At 42.4% G+C, this 22,780-nt stretch overlaps 1 protein-coding gene across 1 annotated transcript in view; it reads right to left on the reverse strand.

Annotated features, from left to right (window-relative positions):
* Window positions 1-22,780, reverse strand: part of SLC4A4 (solute carrier family 4 member 4) — a 249,657-nt gene that overhangs the window by 121,439 nt on the left and 105,438 nt on the right. Inside the window, exon 6 of the mRNA XM_016207089.2 lies at window positions 5,011-5,087. Within this exon, the coding sequence (XP_016062575.1) occupies window positions 5,011-5,087 (77 nt within the window). The remainder of the gene's footprint in view (window positions 1-5,010; window positions 5,088-22,780) is intronic.

Genomic DNA, 22,780 nt, shown 5'->3' on the forward strand with positions numbered 1-22,780 from the left:
AGTCTTCTGACGCAGATCAATAGTTTTCACGGAAAAATAGCATTATGAAAGTGGAAAAATTCAACTGTCCCAATTTTAATTGGAACATAGGTTCAAGAACTTGGGTCCTTGAAATCAGTATCAATATTGGTGCTTCTCAAACATCACTTAATAACCACTGACTGTCGATTCTTTAAGAATACGTGAGAGCATCAGATGGGAGAAGAAGGCTATATAAAGGCAAATTTCTTATAGAGAGGGAAAAGATGATGACAACCATCAGTTCTGTTAATTACCTAAGTGGCAGGCTAATCCCCCTGGAAAGGGACACCAAAGGTAATCAGTGCCGTTCCCGCCAAGGACACCTGGCAAAGGAAAGCTGAGGCACGGAACCGCAGGAAGCTCACTGCTGTTATCAAAACTAGAGAGACTTATGACACCTGACGACTGTAACCACCTCCTCACAACACGCCTTTGTTCTCAGGTTTGCCCAGGTGCCACTGCATTTGGAGCTCTCCTGGCACAGCAGCGCTCCACTGGCCCCTGGGAACATGCTAAAGGCCTCGGAGAACAGGAGCCTTCCTTAGCCACTGCACCTTCCCGGGGTGGAGGGGGACTGCCAGTGCCCAGTGTGAGTCAGAAGGTTTTCTGGCTGGGCCACGAAAAAGAAAGGAAGAGGCTATTGTATTTTTCTACCACTGTGAGTACAGAATAGCTATTAATGCTAAGGGAAGTTTTATGTGAGCCTTCGGATGGAGATCTTCAAAACAATGAAAAGTCATCTCAGCTGAAGGGAGCTGACTCGCTCATGTGTCAGAAGAGGATTTGGGGCTGTCCAATCACAAAATGCTTCTAGATTTCATTTTAAGGCAGTCATGGCTCAGCAGTTTCAAACTTATACATGGTTTAATGGTTCCATGCTCCTACTCTCTGACATAATATTTAAATTCAGGTCTATTTCTGCAAAAGACCAAGACTTCAAAAATAGAAATCAAGACAGCCAAATATATTTAAAGATAACAGGCAATAGATAGTGCTAAAAATGATTACAATACACTTTAGAAATTAACCTTAAGCCAAATTCCACCAGAAGACCTATGTACAGGCCCTCAGAAGAGCAAGCCCAATGCTGAGTATCGCAGAAGCGATAACCAGGTAGGAAGTTCCAGGGTGACGTGAGCCCCGAGCGCCCCCTGAGACCCTAAGGTATTTCTGCAACTACTACGCCCGCTGCAGTCTGTGGACAGCAACTCCCCTTACGGTGGGTCAGGCAGCTATGAGATGTCATTGCATTATTGATAAACCCGGGGAAAAGAATGCCAAGCCCTTTGAAAGTCACTGTACCACCGAGCACAGCGCTTCACCAGAGTTAAAGTGAAGAGGTAACATGGTGAGAAAACTTTTCCAATCCATACTCCAGGAAACTGAGAGCTAAACCCATCATGTTTGACAAGCACCCACTGCACGTGCACATTTTTAAAAGAACAGAAAAGGAATAAAGGGGAAAGAAAAGCTAATCAATCGAAGGTAATTGGGGAAGATAACTGGATAACGAAAGATAAACTTTTCCATAGCAACAAAATAGGAGGGGTTATTTATGCAGATTTACAAGTAGATGAGCTCCAGATGTGTGGGGGGTTTTTTAAATATACTTCTTCCCAGGTGTTTTTATGCTTAATAAATATAACATCCAAGTTGGAATACTGTTGAAGCACTGAATCACCTAAACGTTGGCTATGCTCTCCTTCTGCTGTTAACTATTTTAAGCTACTTCTCCACACGGCAGCCGCCACTGAAATCATCAGCACACGGGCCTGGCAGAGCCAGGGAGAAAAGTCCCCAGATTTGTTTCTCCTGTTTTCCCAAAACAGAATCTCATAAAAAAACAGGCCCTTGAATCCTGTCACTATGTGGCTGACAGAAAGAGAAATTCTGCCCCTATTCATAACTCTGCACGCTGAACCCACTTCTTGTGCTACTGAGAAGTCGCACAGCTCCAGGAGGTCATGAGGCACCTCGCAGCCCTTCGAGCCGTATCCAGGCAGAATAGTCCGTCTATCAGGAACTCGCGTTCCAGGCGGATGCGAGTTGTTTGGGCCAACTTGGAAAAGCGTACAAGAACAAGTCTGACTTTACTGCCAGCATCATTTCCAGGACATTGGCTAATTAATTATAAAAGCTTCTTCAAAACAAATTTGAGCCTGGCAACCTTTTTTTGCCTACCCAAACAGAGGAAAAAAAGCAGGTTAAAAAAATAAAAGCCCAGGTTTATTGTGTTGTTATTTTTTTTGCCATAGCTTGGTCTTCTTTGCAAGCCCATTCTCCTCTTAGCACCCTTTGTATTTGAAGTCACTAAAATAGTCGGAATAGACACTGGAACTATTAGTCTGAGTTCCTAGTCTACCTTGGGTTGTAGAAGAGATCGTGGCCAGTTACAAAGCTTCTCTTCACTTCCCTGGGAAGCAAAGAATGGAGCTTCTTCCTCTTTAGGGGGGTGATGAGCTCACTGCATTAACCATGGTGATTACATTAGATAAACGAAGATGGATAGTTGCTCTTATAATGACATACCCATCAACTTCATTTTCGGGCTTTGCAAACAAAAAGAACAAAACTCCTGAATTAAATCTCCCTGAGTTTCATCTTACCATGGATCTTGATAAATATGAGATGCTGGTGATAGGCAACAACAAAGATTCTGGTTTCAAGGACATCGCACAGGTTTTGTAGGAAAATCAACACCCCAGAATCATAATGTCCAGCCTATTTCTTCTAACACAGAATCTTGTGTGAGACACATCTGAAGCCATTTCTGCATATGCCCAGATATGAAGAGAGACAAGAAGGTAAGAAATTTCTCTCAGCATTTATCAGCTGCTTATTGACAGATTCCTGGCCAGAGAAGAACTGTCCCTAATTTTTAAAAAAGCCTTCCTCAAAGAGTCTGTCAACCAGATAATCCTAACTCTGCCTTATCCAGAATACAGACTCCAGCAAACCTCATAATTAGAGTGTTGCTTGATACCTTACACAGAAGCTGGCATAGCATAACTGTTCAAGCAATATTAGTCAAAGAATGAATGAATGAAGGTCCCACTATTTTTATCAATCACCATCTCATATCTGGATCACAATCACGTAGCTAGTCTGCTATGTTCCTCTCAGTTTCCCCAGGGAATCAGAAATAGCTTTAGGGTTTCTCCACTTCTATTGCCATACAGTATAAGTGACAATCAAGAGCCAGAGCAAGTGGGTGCTATTGAATTCATATTTGACACACTTGTAAGAAGAAATCACATATAATCACATGTAAAACTTGTGGCTCTATGCTGGTTCCCTATATTTTTTATTTTTTATTTCAATTTAATGACCCCTGAAAGTCTATAATGTAAACCATGGCTATTGAGCCCCTGAAGCCCATAGTTAGCCAAGTACTTTTCTAGGGGGCATTCCTTAAGTGGTCTTTTCTGAGCATTCCTATTGATTCTACAGTCAAAATTACTATTTAGAACATTTATTTAATCTTTTTAAGCCTAAATTTTCTCACTTATAAAATAGTACCAACATCATGTAATGGACATGCATAAATTCTTAGCTCAGCGCCTAGCCAATAATAAATGCTTAAAAATGTTAAGTATTATTTTTTTTATATGTTGCTTGAAAAATACTGAATGGAACAGAGATGTGCAAAATAGTGTTGAGGGAAATTCTCAACAAGTCCTAGTGGGCTGAGTTTCCCTTTTCTGCTACTGGTATGTATCTACCAATGCAACCCATATTTAATGATCTCCTCCCCATCATTTCAAGAGGCAGGCAAAGGGAGTGGAGTGGAGCTATCCACATCAGCATTTGAAGGGGGAGTAGATCTAGGTGTCAAGAATTAATCTCAACGTAAAGAGGGGAGGAAATTAGGCCTGGCCAAAGCAGAGAGTCCCTCTTCTAAGGAACAAAAATAAATTAAGATGAAAAGGATAACGTCAGATTTCAGAGCATCTTAAAAGTCATATAGGCAATTCGGAACTTCACTTGAGAGAAAGTCATTATAAGCTTTTTAATTTTTTTTACTTTTAAAAAGTTTTTATTCACCCTCCTCCCCCCATTATAAGCTTTTAATCCAAGGCAGAAATGCAAGGGCAATATTTTACCAAGAACATTAAATTGCAAGAAAACAGAGACGAGGCATGAGCTCCAAAGGCTTTTCTAGCGGCCCAGTCTGAGATGATAATGGCCCTATTAGGGTGATGCTGGTGAGGAGAAGGGAGGAAGACTCCAAAAGCGACTTCACAAGAAAGACCATTAATTTCCTCTTTCCTGTGCTTTTCACAAGTGTTGCCAGGTAAAAAGGAGCATCAGCATAAAGAAGGCTTCAGTGCCTTAGAAATAAATAACTCAGATTAATTTATTCAGGTAGAATTTTCACCCATTTAGTCCAAACAATTGATTTTGGTTTTTAAAGTAAAATGCAAAATTATACCCACTCACCATTTTCTATTATCTACCCAGATATTCTCCCAACTGGGAAAATGGCTTGGTTTCTACCGTATTTTTTTTTTTTTAAAGAAAGAAAATTGAGATTCAAACCCTAATTGCTCTACATTTCAAACAGACTACCTATATGTTTTAATAGACAAACCTATAGCTAATAAAACTACATCACCTTTCCCAAAAGTATACCCGCGAGTAAACAATTGCCAGAATTTTTTAGTTCGTTTTTATCAATGCACTTTTTCATAGAAGTATCTTACTTAGTCCTCTCAATAACCCTGAGGTAGGGATTATTTTACTATTTTAAGCCGATACAAATATAGTTACAAGATTAAACTGCCCGAGAGAACACATCTGTGAAGGCTGCAGTCAAGACGCCGATTCTCGTGTTCTGAACGCCAAATCCCTTCGCACGCTGCCTCCTCTTATCTCGGAAAAAGTGCAGAAAACCCATCTACACATACTGGTTCTTTCTGATCTTTTCCCAGCATCTTCTAGACATACAGTGAGCCTTACATTTCAAAGAAGCAAGAATTCTTTGCTTACCTGGTCCTTCTCCGGTTTATCAGAAATGTCGTTCAGGCTGGCCGAAGTCAGATTCCTGTGGGTCATGGCTGGGCTACCTGGAAAAGCAAGAGGAAATCGTAAAGACTTCTTTTCACAATCTCAGAGACTCTGGTTTGCATTTCATCAACACTAGTCGATGGCGATGGGCATGGTGATGACGCTTTAGCCACGTCCAGGGTAGAGCACAAACATGGTGATACGGAAAGTATGAAACATCCCCAATAACTTGTTCAAGCCTTACTGCCAGTCTCTATTTGAAGATCAGTTAAACTTTGAAAGAAACATCAAAACCAATTAGCCTAAAAGGAAATGCACCCCTGGTTCGGTTTGGTTTTTGTCACAGCCCTTTTATACGCATCCTAATCTGCCCAGTGCCCTTTCCTTTTCCTCTCCCTGCGAGACAGGCCCCAGGACACAGGCCTAGCCGTCCTCCTCCCAGGCCTCTGCAGTCCTTCCTCGGACGCCTTTCGTTCCAATCAACCCAAGAAGCCATCTGTGTTCCCTTCTCTAGCTAACACTTTAATCAAGGATATTTCTCCTTAGTGAGCATCTGATCCAGAATTCCCATTCTCGGCCTCAAAATAGTGTCATCACAGGTTCCCCTTACTTCCTACATTCCCACTTGCAAGGCTAAAATGAGCGTATCCCTTCTTCCCCCTTAACTTATTCAAGTCAAGGGATGGTTTCATCAGCAATGTTTCAGGGGAACGAAGGTCTCTGGCAACATAGCTGCTGTAGGTAAAATCCACTGGCAATCCAGTCAATGACTTTAGACACTGTTCTACAAGAACAGAGAGGAAGGACATCTGGAAGAGTGAGAGACCGTTTTCAAGTAGATTGTGCTAATCAACAGAATACTGAATTTTCATTCTGCAGTTGACCTGAAATGTCTATGCTTACCAAGCAAAAGAGTAACTTTTCGGAGCCAGGGTGCTTGACCCAACCCCTGCAGGATGCTGAGTAATGCATTCATCCTTAATCCTCAATGGTCTGACTCAGGCTGGTCTTCACACCAAGAGGACAAGGGTTGGGAAAAAAGCACAGAAGTTCCAACACAGCTTCATATTTGCTTCCAAGCAATTCTTTATTAACAGACTTTAATCCCTTCAGATCAAAACTTCAACACAGAATTTTACAAAAGATGACAATCTACTCCTAATAATTTAACGTTTATGTAACAGCAACTCTTTAAATTATATAATTGTCTTTAACTATTAGATCAGGAAAATCATAATTTTCTTGGGCTGGCAGACCAGATACTTTCTGCTCCGTTGCATTTCATTGAGTAAGCATGTCCTAGGTCTCTTAAAGCCTTTACCTGGTGGGATATTTTATTCTAGGAAAATCTGACCACAGAGCATTTTTCAAAGAAAAGCAACATCTGAAAAAATGCTTTAAGAACAATATTAAAAGAACTTCTTTGAAGGCCACATTTTCTTTTGTCCACTGAATACAAACGGTACCAGGTATATACATAAATGCCCCAAAATAAATGCTGGGCTTGAAACTAACAGGCAACACGGAGTAGATATAATTTTGTGTTTCACATTAAAAAACAAAACCAGTCATTTGAATTAAATGGGTGAAAATTCTACCTGAGTAAGTAAAGAAATCTAAACTTCATATTCCTAAGGCAATGAAGCCTTAGTTATACTAATCGTAAGTTAAAAGCAGCTTAGGTAAATAATTAGATAAGATTAATTTCTAATTATAAAGCAATCATATTACGTGGAAGTACTGGAATAAATTGAAAGCAGTCTTTCATTAAGTAATTTAAATTTCCTGGGCAATATCCTGGACTCACTCGCTGATCTGCTTTGGAAATACTGCAAAGGTACATTTCAACCCAAGAACCATCCTGACGGCTGCAAAATCTGAATAAGTAAAAGCCCAAAGGATAAGGTTTCCATTGTCATGGTAATCTTGACCAATGTCACAACTTTTCCGAGAAGCCTCACACACCGGCTCCCTGTTGCTCTCAGTGCTGAAAGACAGTTACAGTATGACCATCCATATCTGTATTCTAGGGAGGGCGAAGGGGGCACAGGTCCAAGCAAGAGGCAGGAACCAGATGGGGGGCAGGGGGCCAGTGTCAGGAAATAATCAAATTCCTCCTAACCTTACCTTCTCTCCATAATAAAAGTAATGTTAATAAAAGCAGTATGTAAAAGTAATATTAGTAATATCCCCTAGCTTTGTAATACACTGGAAGAATTCTTAAGCCAACACTCCTAGGTAAACCCTAAGCGAGATGATCAGCATTCTTCCATCTTTTCCCACCTCCCTCCCCAGCAAACTCCTCAGCCCTACACCCTAACACCTGGAACCAGGGACAAATGCTTCCCAGGGCAGTGGTTCCCAAAGTGTGGCCCCCAGACCAACAGCATCAGCATCGCATGAGAACTTGTGAGGAATGCAAACTCCTGGGACTCACCCCAGACCAACCCTATCGCAACCCTGGGCATGGGGCTTAGCAATGCGGGTGCCAGCAAACCTTGTAGGTGACTCTGGAACGTGCTCAACTTTCAGAAGTACGGCTCAGAATAAACCAGTTATCTTAATTGGGGGTGTCTCAGTCAGAACCTGAGTTGAAAGGTGTTTCTATACACTGGAGTAGCCAGAGTGCCAGTTCTGATGACCTTGCTCTCCTGCAAGCTACTGCTCCAAGCTCTCACATCTCAAGCAGATCATTAAATTAGCATCCCTGCCACGTGAGCTGACAAAAATGAGCATACTTGGCTTTCCCTCTAAATCCTCACCTACACTATCAAATACTTTGCTTTGGAAACTCCCTGTTTAATCAGCCTTTTCCAGAAACATACCACCCAATTCCAAAAGGCAAGGACAAGAGTCGAAAGAGATGACAAACCAGACTATACGTGGGAATCAGGAATCTGTGGTGGCATTTTCGCAAACCCAGCAGCTGCTATGCAACAGCCCCTGACAACAACGCTCTGTTGTGGCTATTTTGCCCCTGACATTCAAACAGACACGTTGTCAGAATAAACCAGCGCTTTCTTTTTAGAGTTTTAGCCCATAATGTAAACTCATTATACCGCAAGCCTGAGCAGCGGGGGTGGCAGGGGGAAGTGTCGCCTTGCACAAGAAAGGTGTGTGACAGGGATACCCTAACGCCTGCTACCTCTGGTGACGGTGGTGACTCCTCTACTCGGAGCGGCCACTAGCAGGCCCTTCCCACTAAAACCCAGGGCATACAGATGTCTTACAACGGCTCTTGGGCCAAAGAAACTTCGGTTTTTTTAAGCTTTGGTTTTAGAAGAGAAGAAAAGGAAGGACTGGGCTCGTGTGCATAATTATAATGAATTCGCATATCCCTGTTTTCTTGCCATAAGAAAAAGAAAGCTTTGGAGAATCACATTTTCAAGCAGTTTCACACAATCAAAAACAATTTCATTTTCAAAGTACCCACTTGGCAGGTACATACTGTCTTCTATAAAAGTTAATTGCATTCTGTACTAAGTTTGAAAATCATTTTTATTCTTTAGCACACGTGTAGAAATTCATAAGGTCCTCTGCAATTATGTCTGTTAGATAAAATAAAAAGGGCTGAGGGGGATGTGCAAGCACAGGAAGAGGGTGATGTTTAAACGTGTACACGAGATAAAAATGTAAATACGTATGTAATGAAACGACACGTATACTCCTACATGTACCCCTCATGCCTTTATAACGAGCCAATGGAGAACTAGGGACAAGCTAAAACAAAGGTCACATGCGCTATGAAATAAGCTGGGTTTTTACTCTTACTACTAATTAAATAATATTTTTAGCATAAAAATAACTAAGGTAAGTTATACGTAATGGACATTTAAATGAATCTGGGCATTAATGTCAGGAAGTTCAGAGCCATGGGTATGATTTGAACTACTTGGGACCACAAAACGGATAATAAATGTAATTTCAGAATAATGCCTGCTAATGGGTTCATCCCCCACTGACTCACTGATAGTCCCCCCACCCTCACCCCACCCCCTGCCCCCCACCTTGTAGTTATAACAAACCTACTAGAACAAGTCTATGTCTAAGATTGAGGGTCAACTAATCTCTTCGAGTACTGGGTTCCTTAACTTCCGTTATCTTAATCCTCATATAAACACTCTGAGATTAGTATTATTATTACCACTTTAACATAAACAACATGAACTTCAGGGAGGTAAAATTTATGGTCACACAGAGAGTGGTAAAAACGTAATTTATATCTGGATCTCTTAATATCAATCCCACTGCCTCTGAGAAAAAGATTTATTTACATAAATCAACACATAAGCTTCATCACTTCTAATGAACATAAAATTTAAGGTATAACTACAAAGAATATATTCTACTTCCATGCCAATTATGTGTAATATAATATTACTAAAAATGTTTAAGGTAGAAACGTTCTTCGTTTCCCATTTTAGCTGCTCCCCAAAACGAAATTTACATTTCCTTTTTTTTTCTTTTCATTTTCATAAAGATAAAAATGAAGGGGTGGGTAGTCAACTCAGCTGGTCTGTTTGGCACTTAAAGATTAAACAGTAACCCCAAACCTCGGGTCTGTAACAAAGAAGAGAGGATGCTAAAAGCAACAGCTATGTAATTATAAAAGCAGTAATGCCACATGCTTCTGAAGGTGCTAATTCAGTTGTAGCCAGGTGTTTGTAAAATCCCGCAATGACCTCACAGCCAATTCTTCATTATTTCCATGCTGCTTTTCCACATTTCGGGCTACTCCAACTGCAATTTTTCCCATTCCAACCACTAATCAGGAATATAATGAGACAGGAGAATTAATCACAGTGAGTTTGACTGAGGAAGCCTAGAAGGAACGGCTAACAGATAAGCTTGGATTTTGTCAGACCAGTTTCCGAGTCTTCCATGGCAACAGAATTTCGAGGGCTCTCCCCACCAAAAATAATAATAAAATAAGCATGTCACTAAAAACTCCAACCCATTCTCATTCCCCACCTCCAAATAAAACACAGAAACATTTAAAATGCAAATGTTAGAATATAAGGGAAGTTAAAAATAGCATCAGAAGGAGCTCTCTGAAGGAATTTCATAACTAAGAGAAAGTCAGTTTGAATATTTTCGCTTATTTCAATTGCAATTATGTTCTGTTTAGAGAATTTTTGCTGTTTATGATTTAATATAATGTAAACCCCAAGGGTCCAGAGCCAAGGCCATTGGTTTATCTCGTTCACGGTTACAGGCTCTGAGCTTGGCACTCGTGGCCTTACCAAGTATTTGTGAGTGAATGAATGATAACAACTGGGCACCATTCTACCTCCACTTCCAGTTACTGCTCTGAGCACTGCTGTTCAAGGTCCACTTCCTATGGAGGGAGACACTGCCTGCATGCTCCAAGAGCCTTCGCAACAGGAAGGCCTCAGCGTAAACAAGGAACGGGCTTGTAGCTGGCCCAGAACTAACAGGTCGAAAAGACCCTGCCGAAGTAGCTTCAAGCCTGTCAGTCAGCAGGGGAACGAGGTAAGAGACAGTCAAGGGCAGAGGAAAATACCTGCAGAGGAAGAATCGGGAGGTGAGCAGAGGTAAGAGACAATCAAGGGGAGAGGAAAATACCTGCAGAGGAAGAATCGGGAGGTGAGAATGCGAGGAGACATAAGGGAGGGTGTCGGTGCTTCCCTGGAAGGAAAGGAGGGCCTTGGGTAGAGAAATCCAGGGGAACCAAAATAATTCAAATAATGTGATTGGTCTGGAAAGTGAACCAAATTAAAGGAAGGAAGAAGACGTGAAAAGATCCAGATAACTATCAAAGTATGTGAGTCAAGTTCTAGCCAAACGCTAAGGTCATCCCTAGCGTATGGGACAAAGGTCACTGAGGGGACATCCTTCCAGAGAGAACTAGAAGTGTGCAGAGGCCCAACCACAAGGTAAGGAACACCTATGCGGAGAAGTATCCTCACCGAGACTATTCTTTCCCTTTAAAGACCATTCTCTATCCTTTTGAGACGCCAGCCGCCTACGTGCCCCTTAATAGTCTTTCCAAGCCCAACTACCTTGATCCTGGTCTCTCCTGTTCTGGAGCTTTCTGACGACTCTGTGGGCTTTCCCTGAGATTCGATGTCAATGTCAAGTACACAAGCTTCATCTCTTCTAATTCTTTTAAAATTTCAATCAGCAAAAGCAAAATGCTCTAACCATGGAGACTCTTATTTTAAGAATATTACCCTGGATATTTAATTTCTATTATACTCTAAAATAGTTTTTATTTTAAAAAGCATTTCGTTCTCCTGCATACAGACACATAAAAAATACATTCTAAAAACATCCCTACACTGCTTAAGAAACATTCAGAGACAAACAAGAACTGGAAAACTTATGAAACAGGAAAGTCCCATAAAGTACTTCAAGGAATCTGTGATGCTTGTGATTACATATAGTATTCACGATCTTATACTAGTTCTTTCTCTGTGTCACACACACACACACACAACTATGAACAAAAAGTTATTCTGTCCAGCCCTAGCTGGGCAGCTCGGTTGGCTGGAGCATCTCCCCATCCACCAAAAAAGGTTGCAGGTTCGATCCCCAGTCAGGGAGTATACAGGAGGCAACCAATGAATGTTTCTCTCTCACATGAACGTTTCTCTCTCTCTCCCTTCCTCTCTCAAATCAATAAAAACATATCCTCAGCTGAAGATTAAAAAAAAGTTATTCTGTCCAAAAATACAGTTGGAAGTATATAATCGGTGACCTCATCTCACAAAAATAAAAAAAATCATCACCAAGCCTGTGCTCGCTAGCAAAAGGATAAGTGGGAAAGACCAATGGCAGCTTGGGAAAGAAGTAAACGAACATCTCACTGCCTTATTTCCAAACAAGCACTGACGCAAAGTCATTTTACTAAATGCCCCTAAGCCAAGTGAAGGGGGGATTTCAATAAGTTCCTGCAGCCACCTCACCCCAAGCACATGCAGCCATGTCTGATTCCATTAGGGGGCCTATTCTCTTATGTAGACACCAGATCCAAGATACAGTAAAATTTTGCTAATTCAGATTAATGGAGAAATTTGCTGAATTGGTGAAGTGACTAAATTTAAAATAATTTATGAAGGCTACTAATTCAACGTAGTATATTTGTGACTTAGCAAATGAGATTATCCCTATCCTATCCCAGAGCCTTTTAAAATGACAGAGTAAAAAAAAAAAAAATACTGAAAACAAAAGTATATAAAACCATATCAATTTTAAAAATTGGTAGGAGACCAACAGAAAGGAGAGACTTCAAAAGCTTTCTGGCAGAAAACACTTGGCTGTGTGCAGACGTTGCAGTGTAAAAGATGTGCAGAGAGGCTTGTTGTCAAAAAGAGATCCTCCCTGCAAAACTCCAAAGAAGCTCCACTGGAAGAAAAACCATTTTCAACCTATAATCCTGCACTCACTCAGACAATAAATGTGAAAAAAAAAATGAAACTTTTAGGGGACTGAAACACACATACACGCACACATACACAAAAACACATCAACTTTTATATGCCCTTTCCTACAAAGTTACTTGAAGTGTGATTTACCAAAACGAAGGAACAGACTAAGAAAAAGAGGCACATGGTCTCGACCTCAGCAGAGCAATGAAAATAACTGCGAGAACAGCAGCTGGGCAGCAGGCCTGGAGGGCCGAGCTGTCTTATGCAGCAGGAGGGTGGTGCAGGGGAGCAGAGTACACCAGGAGGGATGGATCTGCAAGAAGGGGGTACCTATAAGGTTTATTAATATCCTCGAGATACTGAAAATGTTTAGGAACTCAGTAACGTCAGGTGATTCTAAAAAACGTAATTTAAAAGTCCAGGTTAAAAAAATATACACTAGAGAGTGTAATTATAGCCCATTATATAGCTTTAGAGTAAACTATGTTCAGACAGTCACAATAATATAAATGCTATTAAAGATTTCTGACTTTAGAATCAACTGATAGAAAAAGCACAGATTGTATCTACAGAGACAAGAAGGTAAATCTAACCAATACTGACAATAAATAGAAGTACCTATGACAGGAGCCTGGGGGAAAGCAGGAAGAAGAGGGGGCAAGGCAGGGGAGGGAAGCTAAGGTCCCTTTCTTCAAGCAAGAAGTCAAAAAATCCCACCAATACTTGCCACAAACAAACAAACAAACAAATAATAAAAGTGCAGGTTTATTACATAAAATTACAAATGTAATTAAGAATGGAACTAAGAGTAAGATACAAAGATATTGGGAGGAAAGAAACATGGTTCCACAAAACAGGTCAAATGTTTTCAAGCAAAAAAAAAATCAACAGACAATATCTAAGATTGATAAGCCAGAAATAGCAAGATAAGCTAATTACATAGCGATACGAAGAGATTCATAAAAAAATTTTAAATAGAAACAATTTAAAGAATTAAAAGTGTCTGTTACAAGGCAGGCCCGAGAACACGGAAGATGAGGCAAAGGATTTGTTTTTCATCTGAAGTCCTTCTGTGCTCTTCAATTTCATAACAATTTGCACATAATACTTTAATAAAAATATAATACGTAAGTCTAGTTATCATCTGATAAATGTTAATTAAGTCTACTTTTATTATTTCTAAGTACCTGGGATTAAGTTGAAACATTATTGACTAGCAGACAACCTTGGAAGATTTAATTAAATCAAACTTTAATGTAAACATTGGGATAAAAATTTAAATGAGTTTAAAATCAATTTTTAAGTAGTTTTAACAAACATACTCCATTTTTTAAATCACAGCAAGGGAAATTTTTCCTGAAGGTTCTGTCTGAATTATCAGAGATTTACACCGATAGCTTTAGTCAATAAAAATCCTTACAACTGAAAAGTACACGCAGGAAAAAAAAAAAAGCATGTACAGAAAAGCAAGTCATTTAACATAGTCCCCCATCTGCAACCAAATAAATACACAGATATGAATGTCAATGTCATAGACATAGTCTATAAGTATTAGATATAAGTCGGGGTATAGATACAGACATAGATAAAAAACTTTAAAAGTGAGAGGCACATTCTCTGGGCCTCCAGTTACAAATGCAGCCCCTCCTCACTGCTCTTGATTCATGGCTCACGGTGATTTGGAAGAAAGTCATTCAAATTGGCTTCCTTGTGCAGTAATTCCACACGGCCTTGCTGACGCACATCCAATTACTTATACACATTGGGCAATCAGTGGTCACAGGTCACCCACAGCTCTGAGAGCAGCCTCGGGGAAAGGACACAAACGTCTCTGGGCCCCTAATGCCTCTATCCCCCACGTGGCCCTGAAGACTCTCCACATTTACGAACTGTAAGTCTGGGCAAGAGCGAAGGCAGGACACAGCTCCTTTCCGGTGCACACTTACCCAGACCCCGCTTTTCTCCCCCCTTGGAGATGTTTATTATACAGATCAGCCAAAGTGACCTCTAGGTTTCAAATGATGTGACAGCTCTGAGGCCTCAAGTGATCCTAGGGTTACTCTGGGAATTCTGATCAGAATTAAGATGGGCCCAGCATTTCCCTCTTAACGAAAAGCCCAAGCTGAACTGAGATGCTTGCAGTTCCAAGGTGATACTGTCCTGCTCCAAAATCACCTCTAGTCATCTAATCCCAAGGGTAAGGCTCTCTAACTCCATGACACACACCTGCGGGACACCAACTGCCACAGCCATCGCTTTCCTGACTGCTGGGTTGGGCGTACAGGGTGGTGGGCACACCTCACCTCTCTCAGATGAGCCTAATGGGTCCATAGGAGAAATACATGGAAAGAAGACAAAGTTGGAGTAAGGAAAGATGGTAGGATGGGAGTGAAGCTCTTTTACAGGACTGTTGAAGAATTAAGCAAGAAAACACATGAGCAAGGGTCCTGCACGGATGATCAATAAACGTTGGTGTTTTTCTCCTTCCCTTTCCCTGCAGCCACATGCATCAATCCCCACTTAGCTCAAGCTCCTCAGGAAACTGAACTCCAGTGGCCATGGTCGGATCCCACCACATGTAATTTCCCAGCCTGAGGAGACAAGTTCAGAGAACTGAGAGGCTGCTGCAATAATCTGGGCGGAATCGAGAAACGGGGACTGAGGCCTAACCGGAGCTGTCACTCATCGCACGGAAGGGTGTGCGGCGGCCTCAGGCCAGCCAGGGTTAGAGCGCCCAGGAAAAGTGCTAGGGGTCTCACTGGGCACGGAGGTCACAAATGAACATTCACTTGAGAAACCTATGCCTTTGCTGTGTGTCCCATCGCGGGGACAGAAAGTTCTTACGGTGATCGCTACTGCTTCTGAGGGGACTGTGGCCTCCTTCATTCTAGCACCCCTCCCTCTGCTCTGAGGGCAATATGTGCCTTTCTGTGCTCACTGCAGTCATGGACGGAGGGTGAAATGATGGCACACGAGCAAATGGTAAAGCACATGAGGCCCCAAACCACCACCAAAAAAAAGGCTCCAAGAATGCTGTTTAGCGACGGCTTCCATCAGTGGGCAAAGAGACTCTCCAGAAAATCTATTTTCTGCTAAAGCAAAATGAAGGGGGGAAAAGCAGAGAATGAGAAAAACTCAGGTCAGTAATAACTTGAGCTTCAGGAATTTGCCCAGGACAGTGCACCGGAATGTTCCCACAGTTACGCTTATCTCGAGCAGGAATACAATACAGGTGGTAATAAGTTTAAGTGCCCCACGGGGTAGATACACTGGAAGGTGCGGTATGTTATTATAGATGCGGTTCATAGAATCACAGAATTAAAAAACACCTGGAGATCACAACAAAGTTCTTTCCCAATCAGTTTTCCTCCTGTAACATCAGACAGAGCCAGTCTCTTAATATCTGCTTATATACTCTGGATGACAGGGAACTTGTCACATAATGAGGCAACCGATTTCACTGTAACGAAGCTCATGTTTACATGTGGTAAATTCCTCAGGTGAGTAGCAGCACTGGATGGACCAAGAGACTGTATGTATCACCCAAAGCACATGCCTGCTCAGAAAGAGCTGGTTTTCATTTAAATAGATGGAACTTCTTAGAAATAATGTGCATCCTCATACGTTCCCAGCCTGACTATGGAATTTCATAAATAGAGGCTCTTGCTTTACCTTTACAATTCTCTGGCTCTGGGGAGGTGGTCCCTGCAGCTCCCAAGAAGCTGTTAAACAAAGATACCTTGACAGGAAAAGCCTTCAACCTCATACAAAAGAGATGGAACGATATTCTTGCCAAGTGGGCTTCACCAGCCTGGACCTGGATCAGTTCACTGATCCTTTTGGAAAATTGTGAAAATTCACAAATCGTGAAAATAAACATTACATTCAAATCCCTATCTAAAACATCAGAAGTCTCAAGTCAGTATTTTCATCCCTTAAAAGGTCCAGCCTGGTTCTGTTCTCTGAAACAGCAAAGTCTACTTTCCTCCACATGTCTGTATTAAGCCAGCTGTCACATGAACCAACCAACTTGCCCTTTCTCAGATTCCTCTACTCAGCGTTCCCTGGCCGAGTCCAATCTCTTGCTATGTGATCACTTCCTAGATGGTCTCTGTTCTCATTCTCCCCCTTCAGGCGTGACCCACTCTCTACACACACTTCCCACTTTGCTCAGGAGACCAGCTTATCACGAACATCACTCTCGCCCTTGGTAAAAACAGGTCAAACCAGTAGGTCTCTGAAGGTAGGGGCTGTGTCTGCCTTGTTCATTGTATTTTCCCAGCACCTAGCTGAACACCGGCCAAAGAGTGGTACTTAAAAAGTATTTAAGCAAATGAATAAACAATTTACATGAATTAATATAACACCCAAAAACTCTATCACTATAGCTGGATATAGTAAACTTATCGCCACTAAAGGGAAGAGATACTCCCAATCCAAGGGCATAACAATCACTCTTACTGAAGGCAAGAGTCACAACCATCACTGACATTATTACAAATAAAAATAACCTACACAGCCTCAGCCACTAGCTCGTCAAAAGGAAATGCCACTTTCTCACAGGCTCTAGGCAGTTCGCTTAAAAGACAGACAAAAATTATTCAACGATGTCCTTTAGAAATTGAAGAAATGAGTCAACCTTGACACCTAGAGCTATTCCTAAAATCTTTCCCCAGTCTAAGTGTGTGCTAGGAGAATCGATTTCTAAAGTAAGACATTTATTGAGGGGAAAACTTGTCATTATAATTGGATTTACCCTATCCTTCCTCCGCCAAAAGGATGCTGATATTAGTCTCTCTGCTACATTCACCTAACAAGGCTGTTCTTTGACTTGTAACCATGGTTACTACTTGCAAAACCCATCACAGAGCATGGCTCTTTCAGAGGCAAAAGCTCATCGCGGCCTATAATAGTTGATGTGCTCCAGCTGTTTCCTGGGGTTGATAAGAATGGGCCTTTGAAAACCGAACCATCCCGGAAAATTACACTTCCGAAGGCTGACTTGTTGCCTCTCATTGAGAAACACCAGGAATTTCATATTCTGACTTGAAACAATAAAATTCTGAGTCATCAATGTCCACACCTCTTATTAGCAGACCAGAGCACTACCTGTGCCTGAAGGTAGGGAGACCTGAAGGCAAAGACAATGACAGCGAAAAGAGAGAAAAAAGGAACCTTGTCATCTGGAGCCTACGCACCTGAATTTGAACCCTGGTGCCCCACTTACTGGGTGGCGTCAAAGACTCCCCCTGCCACACAGGCAAGGCTACAGTAAAAGAACTGCCTCATGGCTGAAAACAGCAGTGATCTGTTTCTCCCTCACGATCATGTCCATGTGGACTGGCTGGGGGTTTGCTTCTGCCTCTCTGCCCTTAGGCCAGGAACTAAACGCGTGGAACCGCTCTAGAGCACTGCTGCCGTGAAGGGAAAGGGCATAGTGAAGCACCTGCTGACACTAAAAGCTTTCCCTGGAAAGGTCACCCATCACTCTGCTCATGTTTCATTGGCCAAAACAAGTCAGGTGGTTGCAGCTAACTTCAAATTCTTGACGAAGTAGAATTCTCATATTTGCCCAGAAGAGAGAGAGATGCAATATTTGGAAATAGCCCTAATGATTACTATAAATACTTCACCTCAGCGAGCCTCGGCATCTTCATCTATAACAAGGGGTCAGTGATGCTTTAACTTCATAGAATATTTTTGTAGGGATTAAATGAGACAGGACCGGGTTGAATTAATGATAGCTGGTAGTTGCCTTGGTAGTGATATCTCAACCATGGATAGAATGGTTTAGTCAACCAGAAATGGAGTCCCTAGCCCAGGAATTCTCAGATTCTGCTACTACCAGCAGCCAAAGAAAAGCAGCAGAGCTTCCCGATGCTGCTGAAGCTGGTTAGTTTTGGGTGATGTGAAGACTATCAGCTAATAAATTCAAAAAAATAATTTCTGCTCTCTTTTCAGTCTTATCTCTCATCTTCAGTTGAAGTATCCACTTAATCAACAAATATTCATGAAGTACCTGTGAGTCAGCTACCATGTTAGGCCCTGAGTGATAAATCACAGTTTTCTCCAAAAAAAAACCCAATCTATGCAAGAAGAATCCCAATTCATGGCCCCAAACAGGCCCCCACACTCCCATCATCTTTCCCACCACAAAAAGGAAAAGAAAACTAAGCCAGACCAGGAAACACAGATGAATTTGAGAAGTGTGTCATCACTCCAAGAGAGACCAACAGTCAAAAACAAAATTGGAAATGCCTATTGTTCCAAAGGTTGCTCTCAAGTAAATGGGTGCTACACGTTCCAGTTAAGTAGGTGCTATATATTCTATTTCTTCTCTTATTTGTTTTCAGATTGGCAATCTTAAGGATGGTGAAAGCATATCTCGTCCATACCAACCTAGTGGGGACAAAGGAGGTACAAGTGTGACTGACAGTGCCCGGCGAGATTCCGGGGGATGAATTAGTGCAGTCCAGCTGCTACTGACTATGCCCCATACTAAGTGTGGGACGTTGTGCTTGGCAGTGGGGATTCAAAGACAAGTGGGATATGGTTCAGGCTCTGTGAGCACTTTGTCAACGATGAAGAAAACGCACTTGTACTATGGTGTGACGATAAAACAAGGCAAGGGGTAGGAGAGGAGAAATGAGGGAGAGGCACTTTGATGGAATGGAGGGAAAAGAGGGAGATGAAAAAGAATCAACTAGAAGAAATAAGAATGTCAAGGATCAGTTAAATTTAGTCAGTTCAAAGAGTAGAGCGATTGAAAGGCATCGAATCTAAGTCCATGAGAACCCAAATATTACTGGAACTTGTAGTATTAAGAGTGGAAATGTCCAGAGATAACTTGAGAGTCAAGCAGAGACCAAGTCAAGGAGCATGTCATGGGTTAGAAAACCAGGCTGAGCATGTAAAGGACGGAGAGGTCACTCGAGGTCTCTGAGCAGAGGGAGAGGTTTGTCTGCATCTGTAACTTCGACAGGTCCTTCTGCAGTTGTGAAGGATGCATTTACAGGCATAAGAATAGAGGCTGAGGAACCAGGATATTGAAATTGTTTTCCCAAGACATCACAGGGATTAAAGTACAGCAGCTGTAACGGAGATTCGGAGAAGGGCAGGAAGGAAAACAGCAGGAGTGGATGGAGGCTGGCGGACAGGGGCGTCAGAGACGGCGGGCTGGGGCCTGGCAGGAGATGCGGAGGAGCTGCTGAGGCGCAGGGTGCACAAGAGGGGCAGGCCCGGGGCTGGAGCATCAGAACAACTGTAAACACCAGGAACATGCAGTTTGCTGCAAAAAGAAAAGCCATGTTTCTGAAGATTCTGCCAGCAATTTCCATCAAAGCAAAATTCTACTGCCAGCTGCCAAGAAGAAATTTCATTATTAACTTTGAAATTGATATCTGCAGCTAGAATATTACATTTGCTTTCCTCCAGTCTCTTCACTCATATGTGCACAGACATACTAATTCAAGTAGTTAGATCTCAAGTTGTCTCCAAGAATTAAATCCAGACATTGTTTGGTCTAATCAGAGTAGTTTACTGTATATCTGCATGAAAGACACTCCATCAGTTTCCAATCTATCTAGTCTGCCTCAGACTGGAGTCCCCCACGAAGCCTCAGCCGCAGTGGTTCTGCAGCAGACCTTGAACCGAGGACCCCTGCCCTCCCTCCCCATGAGGACAGCCCTCCTCCGTCCACAAGAGCACGCGGAAGGGGAGCATTTTCTGCACACTGTCCTCGCCTCACTTCACGCTGCTCTCAGCTTGCCAAGAAGGGCATCCTCCAAAGTCAAGGCTACGCTTTCTTCTATGACTGGGAGGCCACCATTAGGACTGCCTCCCAAATACTGCTGACGCTCCACCTTCTGAGCACACAGTAGACTAACAAGGCTTTTTTTTTTTAATCTTCACCCTTGGATATTTCTTCCATTGCTTTTCAGAGAGTGGGGGGGGGGGGGGAGAGAGAGAGAAACATTGATGTGAGAGAGAGAGAGAGAGAGAGAGAGAGAAACATTGATGTGAGAGAGAGAGAGAGAGAGAAACATTGATGAGAGAGAGAGAGAGAGAGAGAAACATTGATGAGAGAGAGAGAGAGAGAAACATTGATGTGAGAGAGTCACATCGATTGGTTGCCGACAGCCCGCAGGCGCACTGGGGTTGGGGATCGAGCCTGCAACCTAAATGCTTGCCCTTGGCCGCAATCGAACCCGGGACCCTTCAGTTCTCGGGCCTACTCTCTAACCACTGAGCAAAAAACAGCTAGGGCAACAATTCTTTAAAGTTAGGGGTAGACAGATGACTCACTACGGGGAATGACATGTGAGTCACAGCAACAGGTGCTGCGGGCAGGAGCTGAGCGGCAGCGACAACGCTGTGGAGCCCGGACCCCGACGGGCGATGGTGGGCAGACGCTGCTCCCGAAGCTACGCGTAAACACGCAGCAATGTGAGTTGAACTCCGCGAGGTGGCCAGCTGAGATGTTCGGGGTTGGCTGCCACTGTAGCCCAGTCCAGCCACCTTGACTACTAGTGGCCGTGAAAGGTAAAAGGTCGGGAGGACCAGCTCTTCTTACCCCTCGTTGCCCTCACCCCACGGAGCCTCGCCAGTGCTCTCTGGGAGGCAAGGGGGACTCAGTCGCAAACACCCAGTGGACAGCGTTTATACGGCTAGTACACATCCTTCCCTTTCTAGACTTTCCGTTACTACCACTGCGCTGAACTTTATGTTTGAATCATTTGGTTGTCTCATTCTTTCAACATTTACTGCTATGTACACGGCATTCTGATAGGCACACGGAGCTGGAGTTGTCAAACCTCTTGGTCCCAGGACACCTTTACACACTGAAAAATTAGGAATGTTTGTTTATCTCCCAATATTTATCATTAGAAACTAAAACTAAAGTTTTAAAAATATTTATCAATTAATTTTCAATAGCATTAATATACCCATTACAATGTTAACATAAGTAATGTATTTTATGAAAAATAACTTTTTCAAAACAAAAATGTGGTAAAAAGAACGGCATTGTTTCACATTTTCACAAATCTCTTTAATGTGCAGCTTAATGAAACACAGCTGGATTCTCACGTCTGCTCCTGTGCTCAATCTGTTGAGAAAGGCATGTTGTTTTGGTTGAATGATACAAAGAAAATCCTAAGACTTTTCAAACCCTCTGAAATGATCTCAGGGATACCCAGGACTCTCCAGTCCCCACTTTAAGAACCAGTGCTATAGGTGAAGGGTCAGAAAACTTTCCATAAAGGGGCAGCTAGTAAACATTTTAGACTTCGTGGGCCATACAATCTGTTGCAAATACATGACTCTACCACTGTAGCATGAAAGCAGCCACAGACAATACATAAATTAACAAGCATGGCTGTTTTCCAGTAAAATTCCATTTACAAAACTAGACAGCAGGTGAGATTTGGTCCACAGACCATAGTTTGTCCATCCCTGTGACAGAAGGTATCTAAATGAATTAGACCTGGGTCCTGCCCTTACAAAATGTATAGCTAGTAGGGGCCATAAGATACGTCCCCACACAGTATATACACAAAGGGGAAGGAAATAAATGTCATGTGAAGAGTCTCGAAACGGTGGCTTTCAGAAGGTCAATAGAGAACACAAGTTGGGAAGGTTTCAAGGAGAATGTGGGCCTTGAACAATGCGCAGAATTTTGACAGCAAGTCTCAGGAGTAAGGACAGTGTTCCAAGCGGAAAGAATGTGTAGGGCAAAGACGCTAACAGAGGGAAGCACTCAGTAAATTCAAGTACTGGTAAGAACCTGCTGAAATGTAGTGCAGATAAAGGGAAGTACAGGAGCATGAAATGCCGCTCACTCAACTTTAGGTCACTGTGCAATGGGCCTTGAATGCCAGGCCCAAGGGTCTGGGTGTTGCTTGAGATGCACTGAGTTGCCATTGACCATTTCCACACGAGGAGGCAACTAATTCACCAGAGATGGTAAGATTACCTGGAAGCAAAGTGTCAAATGAGATTGCATATCCCCAACTACAAGCAGTGACCCCAAATAACAAGCTACTGAATTAGACTAAGCAAGAGGAAAGCAGGGCCCGAACCAAAGCAGTGACAGTAAGATGAGAATGGAGACAGGTGACCACGGTACAGAGGTAACATTTGACAGATGCAGTGGTTCAATGAGGGTAGAGGGGAAGAGCGAGCACATCAGGTTCTAGGTCTGAAAGGAGGGAGAGAGACGGTAAGAAACAGGACGGTCAAGAAGAGGGACGGGTTTGGTGATGAGAGAAAGAGCGTGAATATGAGCATAGTCGACATGCCACCATTCTGCTCAGCACAAGTTTGAATGTCACATATACCAAACTCTCCTTGTTGAGGAAAAA

Source organism: Miniopterus natalensis, chromosome 1, assembly GCF_054644295.1.
Source record: "Miniopterus natalensis isolate mMinNat1 chromosome 1, mMinNat1.hap1, whole genome shotgun sequence".
In the NCBI taxonomy this organism is placed as follows: Eukaryota; Metazoa; Chordata; class Mammalia; order Chiroptera; family Miniopteridae; genus Miniopterus; species Miniopterus natalensis.